The sequence below is a fragment of the Pelobates fuscus genome, chromosome 1 (assembly GCF_036172605.1).
Source record: "Pelobates fuscus isolate aPelFus1 chromosome 1, aPelFus1.pri, whole genome shotgun sequence".
In the NCBI taxonomy this organism is placed as follows: Eukaryota; Metazoa; Chordata; class Amphibia; order Anura; family Pelobatidae; genus Pelobates; species Pelobates fuscus.
In genome coordinates, this window is record NC_086317.1 from 28,951,288 (window position 1) to 28,968,743 (window position 17,456).

Sequence of the window (17,456 nt, forward strand, 5' to 3'; positions counted from 1 at the left end):
ACATTTTTCTGGCATTTTTTTGTGTGTGTTTTTGTGTCATCGAATCATCCTTATAGGGATTTAATAAAGTTGTGAATTATACATTTTTAAGGTTCTCTCATTCCAATGTTGGACTAGTACTTTAATAAGGGTTATAGGAGTGCTATTGGCTTGTTTCTCACTAGTCTGTACTAATCTTCTTATTGATTTCTATGTTGGGTTATGCCCTAATTACCCCAAAACTATCACAGACTCCGTCTTAGATTCTCTTTCATCGTGTTTGTATATTTATCATCTTATTAAATAATCTATTAAATAATCCCCAAGTTTGCAATGAATAGTCCACAGGTTTCGACAGAAATTTCCATTTGGCGTCCTCTGAGATAGTGGAAAGAACAACTAAACACTAATTAAATTGTCAGATTGCCCTGTGGGTGTTCAGTTAAAATAAAATATATAAAAAATGAAAAAAAATTGTGAGGGCTCACAGGGATATCAAAACACCAGGGAGACCAAGTATGTGCTTCTGACTGTTCACCCAGAGGTGTAACTCCACCAGCGTCAGCATCATTGGGGTGTCATTAGCCAGTCTAGAACCAGAGTTCTGGCAAAGACCAATATCATTTCTATGCAGCTCTGTGCACAGAATTATATTCATTGGCTGAGAGTGGTCAGCTGATGCTCTCAGCCAATAAATAAGCAGGCAGCATCTGCCTCAGGATTCTGTTATAAACCTGCCTTCAGAGCAGAACATGAGGTTGCTGGGTCCCAGGTAAGAGGACACAAACCGTTGCAATATGGCTTGGCCCATTACCTGGATATTTGGTCAGGGTACTCCTGTAGTTGTTACAATGGTTGTTATAACAGTTGTAGTTGTTCTAACAGTTGGCGTAACCCTTTAACAATAACTGAAAGTAAAAGGTGATGAATGTAAGAGTGTCACCCAACAGTGTTGTTTACTAGTTCCCTGATGGCAGTGGTCTCTTTCAGCAGGATAATACAACCTGCCACACTGCATAGATTGTTCAGGAATGCTTTGTGGAACATGACAAAGAGTTTAAGGTGTTGCTTGGGCCTCTAAATACCCCAAATTCCAATGCTGGGACAGCAAATAAGGTCAATAGAGGCCTGACCTTGCAACCTGTAGCATTTAAAGGATCTGCTGCTAATGTCTTGGTGCCAGATAAAACTGGACATGTTCTGAGGTCTTATGCCATTACTAAGAGAGCTTATACCTTAATTTATGGGATCTATCTGATATGCAAGTGGCATAGGTTCTCTTTGTAATTGCATAAGTGAGCAACATATTTTTGAGACCTGAGCAAGCTACAGAGTCTCTCTATTCTCTCAGAATTTTCATATTCTCTGTCTTGGTTGCAAAAAATATACAAATAATGATATAGTTCTGTGCTTTTGGATTTCAATTAATTTGTCACAATGTCCTTAAAATACATTTTGCTTTCAATGTCATGTTAAAAATAACCTTAATTCAATTAGCTACCAGTGTACATAAATAGTGCTATTCTTGATTAATCACCAGAGTGCTTTATATAAAAACATTCCCCTCTGCTTCCTTCTATTGAAAATGCAGTAAAAGTTATGGAACCATAGCTACTAAAAAGCACTCTCACTATGAGAAATCCCTGTTTAATCCTACCAATCGATCTGTGGTGCTTTTGGAACATTTGCTCTGGGTTCAGTCTGGTCTCCTTGTATGTTATTTGCTATTAATGTTTGCCTTCAGATTATTTTTGTCAGAACTGCCTGGGCTAAAGAATGTAGTCGAAGTAAGAAAAATAAACAAGGTTTATGGAAACCAGTAGCCAGCACATTGGTGGACCAATAATTCAATGCGAGAGCATTTAATTCTTTATTGTTTAATTCTGCATTTAATTCTTCATTGTTCATTGAATGCAACATGACCTGTAGAGCTTATTGTAGTGTTTAAGGTGCAAGTGCCTTTAGTTGCCATCTCCCAACTTTCTTTCCAACTACTTTAGAGTGATTGGACAGAAAACAGGGTTCTCTCCCACCACATGCATGGCCTCCATGCAGCCTCTTGGATACTTTAGATCAGGCTTCTCCAATCTCTGGCCCTCCAGATGTTGCTGAACTACAACTCGCATAATTGTATGAATGAAATAGATAGGCTGAGAATCATGGAAGTTGTAGTTTAACAACATCTGGAGGGCCTGAGTTTGGGGAAGCCTGCGTTTAGATGATCATATCATTGCCATTTAAATAGGGATGGGTTTGGATCAGGGATAAGTGGAAGTAAATTATAGGAAGCTTAGTTTTAAATATCAAACACTCTAATTTTCTTGGTAAATTGATCCAAAATGATTTGACAGAAATCAAGAAGACAACGTAGTATGCAGTAGTTATGATTCTTAGAATACCCCTTTCACTTTGCACGTTACTCAGAACTGTAGCTATAATGATGGAGATTATATCCTAGCAGCGAACGTAGGTCAATGTTCCAAAACATCCACCATTGGTCTTTTTAGCTAACCTAGTGCATAGGTGATGTTTTATGAACTATAAATACCTTAAAATGTATTTGACAGTTGAATATCCAGTTATTTCTCTAATTATACTGTAGTTGTTTATTTTATCTGTAAAATAATTGTACTATTTTTTCTACTTATAGTGTTTATGTTTTCCCTTTTTTTATTTCAGATGCAAAAAGCTTAGCAGAAATGCTAATGAGGTAAGATATTCTCATTTTACATTCTCAAATCTGAAGCTCTCTGGGGAAAATATATTGGGTTTTATCTTCTGTCCTAGTTTTTTTCTTAATAAACACATTGTGCCCAACACATATTTTCCTGCTGTTCGACACAATGAAATCTAAATGAATGTCTTTGTTAAAATGATTATACTTTCCCCTCAAGCATGTACCGAAAGAGAGACTGAGACTTGTACAGACAGAACCAGCCATCATGTTGTTTTGACTTTATTGACATAACGATGATCTACGAGTATAATTTAATTCCATGCCCTTTAACATCAGAAAATCTGGTGGTTGTAGTTTTTAGGATTTATACAAAATAATTTCTTCCTCGTGTCACTCTGAGTAAATGCTTTAATCAATCGTGTCATTAATTATTCAGTGATTGAAATAAAGTTTATTGTATCACCCATACTGGGTTAGCCTAGTGTGTTACTGACTTCCTTGGGAATCATTTTTTTAAAAAGAGTTATTTTGAAGAAAGGTTCTAAAGTTTTTATCCAGATAATTTTTCTACTTTTCAAAGTTTGTTCTATAATTGGTCATGATTTACCTGCACATTGCATTACACTTGATTTTTTGGGTAGTTTTTAGAGTATCAACATTAATTAACTATTGGTGATTAAACACAAATATGTAACGTAGTAAATGGATGTTTGGACTATCAGGATTATTTACTAAAGTTAAAAATGTAAAGTGAATTTCAAATTGAATTTTAAAAGAGCAGTACTGGAAACATTCGCTAAGCTATATATGCTTTCAATTTGGCTACTTTTGCCTTAAATTTGAAACTCACTTTCAATTCTCATTTTAGTGAATAACACTGAATGCACACAATTAAAGCTTTTCATTACACTGAGAATTATAAAATTATCCACAGTAAATTATATCCAAAAGCAACTAAGCAGAAAATGTCCAAGACCTTGATTTAATATTCACAAACAGGTCTATACATAGGACACAAGGTCATGTGTTTAGAGTGGAATAAAGAAGATTTAGTCTAAGGCAAAGGAAAGGTTTTTACAGTAGGAACTATAAGGATGTGGAATTCACTGCCTGAAGAAGTGGTTTTATCAGAGTCTGTACAGATGTTTAAACAGCAACTAGATACATACTTGCAAAAACAGAATATTCAATGATATCATTTTTCAACAGTAGGGTAATAGCTCATTGATCAAGGATTCATCTGACTGTCATTCTGGGGTCAAGAATGATTTTTTTCCCTAGCTTGTTGCAAAATTAAAGGGCTTCAAACTGGGCTTTTTTGCCTTCTTTTGGAACAACAGCAAAAAACTGTGAGGAAGGCTGAACTTGATGGACACATGTCTCTTTTTAGCCTATGTAACAATGTAACTATATTGATGGTAAGCTTTCCAAAGATTTAATATTTTTCCAACTTTTTAATATTATAATTTTTTTAATATATATTTTTTTTAAATATTTAAAAAAATTATATATGATTTTTACAAAAATATTGCTGAAGAAAGCTTATCCAACAATATTAAATCAAACCCCAAGTTAAACAAGTCTCCCAGGTTGTTGTTTTAGCTTCGAATAATAATTTCCTTTTTAAATTTCCACGATAGGTGGAGCCCCTTTAGACGTAGTTCACCTCCACATTGTCAGGGTACCTGTGGTTTCTACCTCCGAAAGAGGTAGAGACTTAGCTGTTCCTCCATCCAGACGGCCTGATGGCTCCCTTCCCCACGGTCTATCCGGTCATGCAAGGCCGGCCGCGAGGGAGTGACTGCCTTTTACAGCATCTAGGCAGGAAGTTGTCATCAGGACACTCCTCCGGAACGACCTGTCACTCAATTGCTGCAGGACCAATCAGGACGCCTTGGAGGCGTGGTTACTGCTCTGAACAGGGTATTTAACAGAGCTTCTTTCATTAGCTCATTGCCCTGTCGTGGTTCTAGCTTGTTCTAGTCACTCAGTGCTTGTGTATTTTGACCCGGCTTGTTTACCTTACTCTGCTTATCTCTGTTACCCTTGATTCGGCTTGTCTCTCGCTTACCTGTCTTCTGTTACCCTCGACCTCGGCTTGTCTTTGACCATTCTATACTGTACTACTTACGTTAGTCCGGCCATTCTAAGGTCCGGTATACGTATCTGGCTACTGTTTGTACTCTGCGTGTTGGATCCCTGTCCCGATCCTGACATTACGACAGGGCCAATGGATCCTGCAAGTACAAACAGTCAGCTGGCTTCTCCTGATCCTAGGTTTGAAGCCATGGATCACAGAATGGATCAGATGGCGCTTGCGCTACAGGCTCTATTATCTCGTGCCAATAACCTACCAGAGGAGATACGTAATACCCCTGTTTCTCCTGTCGGTTCAGGTCTAGAGGTAGCCACAGTGGGTGCTTCTTCTCGCATTACCCCCCCAGTACGCTATGGTGGGTCTCCTGAGAAGTGTCGTGGTTTCTTAAACCAAATTAGTATCCACTTTGAATTGCAACCTCGCTCTTATCCTACAGATAGGGCAAAGGTAGGATTTATTATCACCCTACTTATTGAGAAAGCTCTGAGATGGGCCAACCCATTATGGGAGAACGATAACCCATTAGTTTATAACTATAACGCCTTTGTAGCTGCTTTTAGAAGAACATTTGACCCTCCAGGTAGAAAGGTTAATGCAGCCAGATTACTGTTGCGTCTGAGACAGGAGAACCAAACACTGGTGGATTATGCACTAGAGTTCAGGTCTCTGGCGTCAGAGGTCAAGTGGAATGAGCAGGCGTATATGGATGTCTTTTTGAATGGCTTATCTGAAGTAATCCTTGATGAGGTTGCTACCAGAGAACTCCCTGAGAATTTAGAGGATTTAATTTCGTTCATCTCTCGTATAGATGAACGTTTAAGAGAGAGACAGAACACTCGAGAGAGGAACCGGAGACCTTCTTTTAGGTTAGCTCCCGCTTTTCCAAGTCCTGACTCCACGGTATCTTTGCTTCCTGAACCTATGCAGATAGGGTATACCCGCCTCTCTGAGGAGGAAAAACAGTACAGGAGAAGAGAGAGTTTGTGTATGTATTGTGAAGTTAAGGGTCATTTACTCTCGAACTGTTCTAACCGCCCGGGAAACGCTCGCACCTAAGTCTCTCTAGAGGACAGGCCTTGGGTGTTTCTATTTTGTCCTCTACTCCTAATTATAAAGATCACAGGCTTCTGCTACCAGTTTCCTTAACTTGCGGGGGGGAAGTAGTAAGGGCTATGGCTTTGATAGATTCTGGTGCTGCTGAGAATTTTATCGACCAAGCCTTTGCTAGTAAAAACAATTTCCCATCCCAGCTAAGGGAGACACCCTTGGCCGTTGAGGCCATAGATGGTAGACCACTACTAGACCCTGTTATCTTTCGTGAGACCATACCCATTGAGTTAAATGTTGGTATCCTACACGTGGAGAATTTATCTCTTCTGCTCATTTCGTCTCCTTCCGTTCCCATAGTTCTGGGGTACCCATGGTTGAAAGAACATAACCCTATTATCGATTGGGAATTAGGGGAGATACTCTCGTGGGGCCAGGGCTGCCAGGATCGGTGTTTGTACAAGGTTTCTCCATTAGCTAATATTAACATACAGGAGAACCCTACTCAGGCCACAGAAAGACAAATACCAGACCTTTACCTAGACTTAAGGGCAGTGTTTGACAAGAAGAATGCCGATTCTTTGCCGCCACACAGGTCATTTGACTGTAAAATTAAGATTCTACCCGGGACTATGCCTCCGAGGGGCCATGTATATCCTTTGTCTGTTCAGGAAAACTCGGTTCTAGAGGAGTATATTCAGGAGAATTTAGAAAAGGGATTCATCAGGAGGTCTTCTTCTCCGGCCGGGGCGGGGTTCTTTTTCATTAAGAAGAAGGATGGTACGCTGAGACCGTGTATCGATTACCGAGGCTTGAATAAAATAACTGTCAGAAATGCCTATCCTATCCCACTGATTACCGAGTTATTTGATCGTCTTAAGGGCTCCAAAATCTTCACCAAGTTAGATCTCAGAGGGGCTTACAATTTGGTGAGAATCCAGCAAGGTCACGAGTGGATGACGGCATTCAATACCCGGTATGGCCATTACGAATACACTGTTATGCCATTTGGACTATGCAATGCTCCTGCAGTATTTCAAGAGTTGATTAATGAGGTACTTAGGGAGTTTCAGCATGATTGTGTTATTGTTTACCTGGACGACATACTAATACACTCTAAGGAGATTGAGACTCACCATAGACAGGTCAGAAAGGTGTTACACAAACTTCTGCAACATGGTCTATACTGCAAATTGGAGAAGTGCAGTTTTGATCAGTCTCAGGTAGACTTTCTTGGGTACGTGATTTCTGGGGAAGGTTTTAAAATGGATCCTGGTAAACTCCAATCTATTTTAGACTGGCCTTTGCCCAAAGGACTCAAGGCTATCCAAAGGTTTATTGGTTTTTACAACTACTATAGGCGCTTCATTAAGGGTTACTCCTCTATCATTGCGCCTATTACCAATATGACCAAACAAGGGGCTGACACTAAGTTCTGGTCTGAGGAAGCTCTTGTTGCTTTTAAGACTCTCAAGGAACTTTTTGCCTCAGCTCCCATTCTAGTTCATCCTGATACGACTCTGCCTTTCTTGCTCGAGGTCGATGCTTCTGAGACCGGAGTTGGGGCTGTTCTGTCTCAAAGGTTAGGGGTGGATAAACCGTTACACCCTTGTGGTTTCTTCTCTAAAAAATTTTCTGGGCCTGAGAGCAGATATGACATCGGGGAGAGGGAACTGTTAGCGGTCATTAAGGCTTTAAAGGAGTGGAGACATTTACTGGAAGGGACACTACACCCTGTTACTATTCTAACGGATCATAAGAACTTGTCTTATATTGGGGAGGCTAAGCGCTTGTCCGCCAGGCAGGCTCGCTGGGCTTTGTTCCTCACTCACTTTAATTATGTTCTTACGTATAGACCTGGTTCTAAGAACTCTAAAGCCGATGCTTTGTCTCGTCAATATGAACCATCCACTATAACTGAACCACTTCTGTCCTCCATAGTTCCTAAGGGGAATATCATCGCGAACACGAATCTCAGGATTCACTCTCCATTGCTTTCTGAGATCATGAAGTTTCAGCATTTGGCACCCAAACAGACTCCTGGGGATCGACACTTCGTTCCTGCCGCTCTCCAACTGGAGGTGCTACGCTGTCTCCATAACAGCAAGGTGGCTGGGCATCCTGGCATCCGCAAGACTTATGCGCTGGTCTCTAAAGATTTTTGGTGGCCTGACTTACGCAAGGATATTAAAGAATTCATCTGGGCATGTGAAGTTTGTACCAAGACCAAGCTACCCCATTCGCTTCCATGCGGATTTCTGCACCCTTTAGAGGTTCCTGAAAAGCCTTGGTCCTGCCTGGCAATGGACTTCATTGTTGATTTGCCTATTTCTAAAAAGCAGACTGTCATCCTCACTGTGGTAGACAGATTTACTAAAATGGCTCACTTCATTCCCTTACCTAAACTCCCCTCTTCGCCCGAATTAGCGGAGATATTCGCCAGGGAGATTTTCCGTTTGCATGGGATACCTTCCCAAATTGTCTCTGACAGAGGCTCCCAATTTGTTTCCCGTTTTTGGAGATCATTCTGCTCCCAACTAGGCATCAAATTGAATTTCTCCTCTGCCTATCATCCTCAGTCCAATGGAGTTGCTGAACGCACTAACCAAAAAGTTGAGCAATATTTACGTTGTTTCGTTTCAGAACACCAGGACGATTGGGTCAGTTTGATTCCTTGGGCGGAGTTTGCACATAACAATCTCATTAGTGATTCTACGCATTCTAGCCCTTTTTTCTTGAATTATGGCTTTCATCCTTCCATCCTTCCTTCGGAGTCTTCTTCTCAAGGGATACCGTCGGTGGATGTTCATGTTGCCAATTTAAGAAAGTTGTGGGATCAAACTCGACAAATCCTTCTGCACAATTCTACGCTGGTTAAAAGACACGCTGACAAACGTAGAAGGGCAGCACCGGTGTTTGTTCCAGGCGATAGAGTATGGTTAAGTACTAGAAACATTCGGTTAAAAGTGCCGTCTATGAAGTTTGCTCCTCGATATATTGGACCTTACAGGGTACTGTCTCAAATTAACCCAGTTGCGTATCGTTTAGCGTTGCCTAATGCCTTACGCATTCCTAATTCATTTCATGTTTCCTTGCTAAAACCATTAATATGTAACAGGTTCTCCTCCACGATCGCCCCTCCCCGCTCAGTTCAGGTGGAGGGTCAGGAGGAGTATGAGGTCAATTCCATCGTTGATTCTCGAATCTTCCGGGGGAGACTGCAATATCTGGTCGATTGGAAGGGTTATGGTCCTGAGGAGAGAAGTTGGGTACCTCAGGAGGAGGTGCATGCTCCCCGTCTCCGCAGGGCGTTTCACTCTAGATTCCCTTCTCGCCCTGGTGTATTCCGCCCGGTGGGCGTATCTGAGAGGGGGGGTACTGTCAGGGTACCTGTGGTTTCTACCTCCGAAAGAGGTAGAGACTTAGCTGTTCCTCCATCCAGACGGCCTGATGGCTCCCTTCCCCACGGTCTATCCGGTCATGCAAGGCCGGCCGCGAGGGAGTGACTGCCTTTTACAGCATCTAGGCAGGAAGTTGTCATCAGGACACTCCTCCGGAACGACCTGTCACTCAATTGCTGCAGGACCAATCAGGACGCCTTGGAGGCGTGGTTACTGCTCTGAACAGGGTATTTAACAGAGCTTCTTTCATTAGCTCATTGCCCTGTCGTGGTTCTAGCTTGTTCTAGTCACTCAGTGCTTGTGTATTCTATTATCCCTTTTGGTTTTGACCCGGCTTGTTTACCTTACTCTGCTTATCTCTGTTACCCTTGATTCGGCTTGTCTCTCGCTTACCTGTCTTCTGTTACCCTCGACCTCGGCTTGTCTTTGACCATTCTATACTGTACTACTTACGTTAGTCCGGCCATTCTAAGGTCCGGTATACGTATCTGGCTACTGTTTGTACTCTGCGTGTTGGATCCCTGTCCCGATCCTGACACACATAACATCATTCACGTTTTACATGTCTTAATTAATCTCTCTGCAGATCTTAGTTCACCTTCCCCCACAGCTCAGTTCCTCACAATTGTAATGATATTTTGATTTGCAGGCTCTTATCACACAGTGTTGTGTTAATAAAAGCAATTGTTTTATAATAAAAATCTGAAGAATTCAAGCAGCAAATTAGTAACAAAATATCAAGCTATCTAATCTTTTGTATAGCATAAAGCCTGGGATATAGGCAACAAATGCTGTATAAAATTATGGTTTTGAAGGCTCATTATCATTGACCTTCTCATCATGTGCCCAAGGGTACTTCTCCTGCAGTGAAGGAGAAAGGTGGGCGATACGTTCTTTTCATTTGGCATTTACCAAATTATTGTTTTAGCGGGCGTTTTATCTGGAGACCATTAAAATTAAAAGCTTTAACAATTATGCATGTTGCATTGACATATTTTGGAAATCATTCTTCAAATCCAGATCCTGACCACAATTAGAGGGAAGTTATTATATATATATATATTAGTTTCAGCATATATATATATAAAAGAGCATGGGTTATATAAGAATATTTATAAGAATAATTCATTTATACAACAGTGAGATTTTCCCAATGATTAAAAGAATATCCAGCTAATTTAAAAATAGTTTTAAAAGAGACAAGTCAATGCCTAAGGTGCAAAAAGAGGGAATAGTGTGCTGGCCACACACTTACAGAGTTATTCACTAAAACGAGAATTCAAGGGGAATTCAAAGTGAATTTCAAACTTAAATCAGACATAGTTGAACTGGAAAAATGGTTGCTTTCAGTTCAGGTACTCTGGTTTTAAATTTAAAATCCACTTTGAATTCTTACTAAGTAAATAACCCTGACAATATTATAAAGACCATGGATAAAATACTGAGTGTGTACAGGACAGGAAGGAGTGGGAGTGGAATGGGAGTTTCAGTGATGGATTCAATGTTTCTGTTGACCAATAAGGGCATGTGCCATCCTTGCATGCATGCACACCAGGCTGACTGTTTGGTTCTGTTGCTTCCCTCGGGGTGACCATTTGCAGAGAACTATTGAAGAGGCAGCTGTGTCTGGGCAGCAATGTTTGCGTAGCATGAGACCAACTAATTATGTTCTGACACTTAACCTAGATGCAGCATCCTAGAAAACTAACCATGGGCTAATAGACAAAGACCCCCAAAAAAGTGACTGTCCCACCAGGTCCCAGGACAGTTGAGGGGAAATAGAAGGCTCTGAAAGATAATATTCCAACAACTCTCCCAAAATACCATACAGAATATGTAAATAAGCAATCAGCACTATATTGTTTTCAGTTTTTATGCCAATAAATAAACTAATTCCGTTACACCCAAGACATCTCTCCGTTACACCCAAGACATCTCTCCGATATCCTCAATCTAAACCTTAGTAAAGCTATAGTAAGTAAAAACTGAGAAAATCTTCCCACTGATTTATTTAAATTTTCACATATACACATTTTCACTTACAGCATCAGAAAACATAAAACAATAAATAAATAAGTTATAATTCACTGTTGTTTCATAATTACTATATTACAGTAGTTGTTAATGTAACATTTTTAAACAAAGGTGATAAACAGAATAACGTCAGGTTCTTCTCTTGTCTTTGATTTAATTATTGATGATCTTGTAGTCCCTCCGGCAGGTAGTGTCTCAATATTTGAAGATCGTACAATGATCTCAGGATGTAACTTCTCTACAGCATACTAAGCCTTTTAAAAAATTCTCATAGTTTACACACGGCCTGTTTGTGGGATTTAATTTCTAATTAAGCATTGTGTAAATACGGTTCTTTGTTGGAAGAAAACACAGGCAAATCATTTTGAACAATTGTTTTTAAATAGTGACCCATCTTTAGGCATTTATTCATCTATAGTTTGAATTAGTCTCATTAGTCTTTTGTCTGCACATAAAACAAGGTTGTAAGGTTCTAGCGGAATCTTCTTATTCTGTAGGACCTATTTAGAAATAGCACTCAACAGTATCCCAAAACTACTCTTCTGGGGATAATAGACATTATTGAATTCTGGAGCAACTCATTGAACTTTTATTGAACGTATACTGCATAGTCATAAACTCCAACAAAAGATACTGAATTCTAAAGCCATTGTTTTGGATCCTAGTAATTAGCACAATGATGTACAGAGCAATAATTATCTCCTTACATTAAACTGCCTTTTTAATGAATTACTTGTTCTCAAGAACCATATTAATGTTTCCCATTAAGTATTTCTTCTAAGAACTAAAGGTTGATTCTCTTTTTACAAAGACTTTATTAGTGATGCACATACGTACCATTTTGCACATACCCAGTTTAAACATTTAAAAGCCTTAGATCTCTAAGAATTTAAAAAATAAATGTTTGTATAAAAATATTTTTTTTACTAAAATATGTTCAATATGGTTGAGACTTCTTTTAGGTCAAAATTAAATTTGAATTCGGTAGTGGGTTCTTGATGATGTTTCCAAACCTAAATTTTTTTTTAAATTAATCTTAACACAAGGATATATTGTAATGTGCAGGATGTATTTGTCTAGGTTTTTATTTAATTGTTTTGTCTTTTTAGTAAAAATACCCGGACGTCAGACACATTGAACAAGCAGCAAACTCTAAGGATGCACATAGATATACCCCGGGCACAGCTGCTTATTGAAGAACGGGATACAATGGAGACAATAGGTAGGGATTCCATATCTAAATGTCCATAAATTTATTTTCTCCCATGGCCCTCAGTCTGTTGGATAAGATTTTTCCAGAATTCTCTGCTGGGGTCAAGGCTGGACACCCTTGCTTTTGTATGAGCAAACATTACCTAAACATATATTATATTCAAGCCTTAAAATGTGACTCATAATTAATCAAACTAAAACTGATGAACTGTAACCTTGTTTTGCAATATTTTTTATGCTGGACACAATTCAGCCATTTGCACTGTTTCTCCAGTAAAATACACTTTTATTTGTTATAATATGTAAGGTTTTAAGCTTGAAAAAATAATACAGTTCTGTGTATACGTTGTGTTTTCTAAAAATATGTTCTGAATCTTGACAAGGAACAGTCCCACAGCGATGTGCTTCTGACATCTGAAAACTTTCATATTTTCAAACTCGACAGAAGATATTAGAGTAGAGATGAGTAAGAAGATTCCCTGTAAGAATTGTCAGGAATGGGGTATAAACTGGCTAATTACGTGTCTAGGGACAAGTGAGTTATTTTCAACCAAAGAAGCTGTCCAGATTTTGCTATACCCAAAACCGTTTTGGCACAGCTCATACTATGATTAGCCCAATGGGTGATTTTTGACCAATCTACGCAGGCACTTGCCAAATGGTTACAGCATCTGAGAGCATATTAAGGTTGCAACCAGAGGTAAATGCTGCAATATATTTTTAGCCACCAACACAATATATCAATTGTTTTCACTCAGAATGAATTCATTTTTTTTTTTTAAATATGACAGACATTTGGTCATTATGTCAGACCTGTTGACCATGCGTAAAATGTGGACATTGCTGAGACAAAATGCAGAAGAGGATACTGATAAGATCTAGGATGGAGAGCTAGTTTAAGCTCTAAGTCCTTGATCTAGATCAGGGGTAGGCAACCTTTTAGTAGTACTGTGCCGATATAGGATTGTGATGTCCTGTAGCGTGCCGCTCCTATTTTTTTAAATTGAGGTGTGTATGCTGCCGTATTCTGCTTGTGTTATTTATACTGTAATTGCTTTGTATCGTTGAATTTGTGCGTATATGAGCTATTATCAGGGGTGTACCTAGAGTATTTGGCACCCAGGGCGGATCCTGGGCTTGGCACACACACACAGTCACAGGCAGAGAGTCACACACACATACACAGTTACAGTCACACACACCGTTACAGGCAACATCACACAATCACAGGCAGACACATACACACACCGTTACAGGCAGACAGACACACACACACACACACAGTTACAGGCATGCAGTCACACACACACACACACACATACAGTTACAGGCAGACAGTCACACACATACACAGTTACAGGCAGACAGTCACACACACACACACAGGCATGCAGTCACACACACACAGTTATAGGCATGCAGTCACACACACACAGTTACAGGCATGCAGTCACACACACAGACACACACACACACAAACACAGTTATAGGCATGCAGTCACACACACACAGTTACAGGCATGCAGTCACACACACAGACACACACACACACATACACAGTTACAGGCAGACAGACACACACACACACACACAGTTACAGGTATGCAGTCACACACACACAGTTACAGGCATGCAGTCACACACACACACACACACACACACACATACACAATTACAGGCAGACAGTCACACACACACAGTTACATGCATGCAGTCACACACACATACACAGTTACAGGCATGCAAACACACACACACACACACACACACACATACACAGTTACAGGCATGCTGACAGACACACACATACACATTTACAGGCATGCAGACACACACAGACACAGTTACAGGCATGCAGGCACACACACACACTGACACACACACACACACAGTTACAGGCAAACACACACGCAAACACATTTACAGGCCTGCAGACACACACACACACACATACACAGTTACAGGCATGCAAACACACACACACACACACACACACACATACACAGTTACAGGCATGCTGACAGACACACACATACACATTTACAGGCATGCAGACACACACAGACACAGTTACAGGCATGCAGGCACACACACACACTGACACACACACACACACAGTTACAGGCAAACACACACACATACAGTTACAGGCATGCAGTCACACACACACACAAACACAGTTACAGGCATGCAGACACGCACACACAAACACAGTTACAGGCATGCAGACACACACACACACACACCTACACAGTTACAGGCATGCTGACAGACACACACATACACATTTACAGGCATGCAGACACACACAAACACAGTTACAGGCATGCAGTCACACACACATACACAGTTACAGGCATGCAGTCACACACAAACACAGTTACAGACATGCAGACACATACACACAAATACAGTTACAGGCATGCAGACACACACACACAAACACAGTTACAGGCATGCAGTCACACACACACATACACAGTTACAGGCATGCAGTCACACACACATACACAGTTACAGGCATGCAGACACACACACGCAAACACATTTACAGGCCTGCAGACACACACACACACATACACAGTTACAGGCATGCAAACACACACACACACACACCTACACAGTTACAGGCATGCTGACAGACACACACATACACATTTACAGGAATGCAGACACACACAGACACAGTTACAGGCATGCAGGCACACACACACACTGACACACACACACACACACACACAGTTACAGGCAGACAAACACACACACATACAGTTACAGGCATGCAGTCACACACACACACAAACACAGTTACAGGCATGCAGACATGCACACACAAACACAGTTACAGGCATGCAGACACACACACACAAACACAGTTACAGGCATGCAGACACGCACACACAAACACAGTTACAGGCATGCAGACACACACACACAAACACAGTTACAGGAAGACAGTTTTACAGACACAGTCACACACACACTATTACTTACAGACAGGAGCTGGAGGAGGAGTGGATTCACTGGAGTTCTCCTGAAATCTGTTAGGTGGAGAAGCAGGGATTCCTTCTTGCTGCACCTCCATGTGCAGCAGTAACAGCAGCGGGTAAGGGCCTATTAAGCCCCGCCCCACTGCCAATTTGACTCTGCCCCCGATTCTGCTTAGCTCCGCCCCCACTTTCCTTCTGTGTGGCCAGTTCAGCTGCTCCTTGCATGTGTGAGCTGTTCTGGCCGCCCGGCACCCTAACTACCATGGGGCACTGTGCGGCCACAGCTCAAACAGCCCCCACACCCACCCAGTGGCACCCAGGGCGGACCGTCCCCTCCACCCCCCCCCCCTTAGTACGCCACTGGCTATTATATTGTATATGTTCATTAGTAGTTTATGGTATTGTGTATGATACTTATGAATGTGGGCTGTGTATGAGGGCTGCTCGTGGAATTGTGTGTGGATGGATATGTCACATTGCGTGTTTGGTTGTGTGTGTGTGTATGTGTGGGGGCTGTTTGGGGTATTGCATGTGAGAGGCTGAATGTGGGATTGTGTGCATGTATGTGGATTGTTAGTGGCGTTGCGTTTGTGGTGATTGTGCGTATGTTTGTGTGTGGGCTGTTCGTATTATTTGTATGAGGGGAGGCTTACTCTGCAGGTCTGTGTATATCTAGCAGTGTGGGTGGCTTCCCTGGGTTCCAGTAGGGACCAGGCTGGCCAGGTACAGGTCAAGGACAGGAGTTGCAACAGCAGCTGCAGGCTGCTCTACTACAGTGTGGATTCCCATGCACAAGTGCTTGGAGGAACTGATCTGAGATCACTTCCCATACGTTCTGCAATGCATAAATTGAGTATTGTCCTTCGCTACCTCTTCGTATTAGCAGATATCTGAAGTTTCACTGAGAATCCTGATAGGCCAGAGCCTGTTTGGCTCTAGCAGCCTTGAGTGCCGTGGAAAGACACCTCGAGTGCCGTGCATGGCACTAGTGCCGTAGGTTGCCTACCCCTGATCTAGATAATGGTTGTCAAGTCACATTTGGATAGTATTTATAGTTCTTTTCATTCAGACAGAGGCATAGCAAGGTCACCACATTCTGTCTCTGATGCCAGCCTATTGGCTGCCTATTGGGCAAATTGATGGCCTAGGCAGCTTGCAATCTGCACCTTTAGAAGGTGCAGCAGACTGTGTTAATCGCACCCTATAGTGGATCAAAGCATTGCCATGGATTACCACAGCAATGGTCTGATTCCTTACTAACCACTGGCCTGAGTGAGTCTTATATGTGGTCTGCAACTACCAGAAGAGCAGATACAATACTCTGCCCACTGACTACTGGGTCACTAGGGATCATCTTATCCCTTTTTCTGGGGCCGAGGTAAGCAAGAGGGAGGGGGAAATACATTTATTTTTGTCTAACCTATTATGCTTAACAATGCTGCCCCCATTCCTCCACACTAAAGCCTCTACCCCCACAATGCTGCCCCTATCCTCTCACAGAAAACCCCCCACTGACTCTATGGCCCTACAGCAATGCCCCCTTCCCCAAAATGCTGCCCCATATGCCCCACAAACTAGTTGCATTCAGCAGTACGCTACCATGGCTTAGATATTGCAATTTCCTTAACAATTCACCTCACTTAACTTTTTAGTTATTAGTTAGACTGCTTTAGTGTATTAGCCTACTCATCTAGAACAGATATTTTATTATTAAAATGAATGGGCTCTAGACATTTATTATTATTATTAAATATCCTTAGGGGCATTGGTTGTGCAAACAACGGGCTTTCTATCAGTCACATCATGACCTTGCTACGCCTGCTCAGATGCTAACAGCATGGCATTTAATAATCTAGAACGATTTGAATGAAAGTCAAAAAGCTGCTTGACAAAAAGTCGAGAGGGTTGAAATGTTGACAGGTCCCTTGTGATAGCTCCAATAAAGGCACTAAGAATTCTTTAAATAAATATATGGATTTTTTTCCTATTCAAAAGCAGTTTTAGTTGTTGGTTCAGCT

General features: G+C 41.2%; 1 protein-coding gene across 2 annotated transcripts in view; it reads left to right on the forward strand.

The window, feature by feature from the left end:
- The window catches only part of DSCAM (DS cell adhesion molecule), a 563,650-nt gene that overhangs the window by 502,779 nt on the left and 43,415 nt on the right, over positions 1-17,456 (forward strand). For both annotated transcript variants that reach the window (XM_063447089.1, XM_063447097.1), the window contains exons 28-29: positions 2,659-2,689; positions 12,346-12,458. In XM_063447089.1, coding sequence (XP_063303159.1) covers positions 2,659-2,689; positions 12,346-12,458 — 144 coding nt within the window. The remainder of the gene's footprint in view (positions 1-2,658; positions 2,690-12,345; positions 12,459-17,456) is intronic.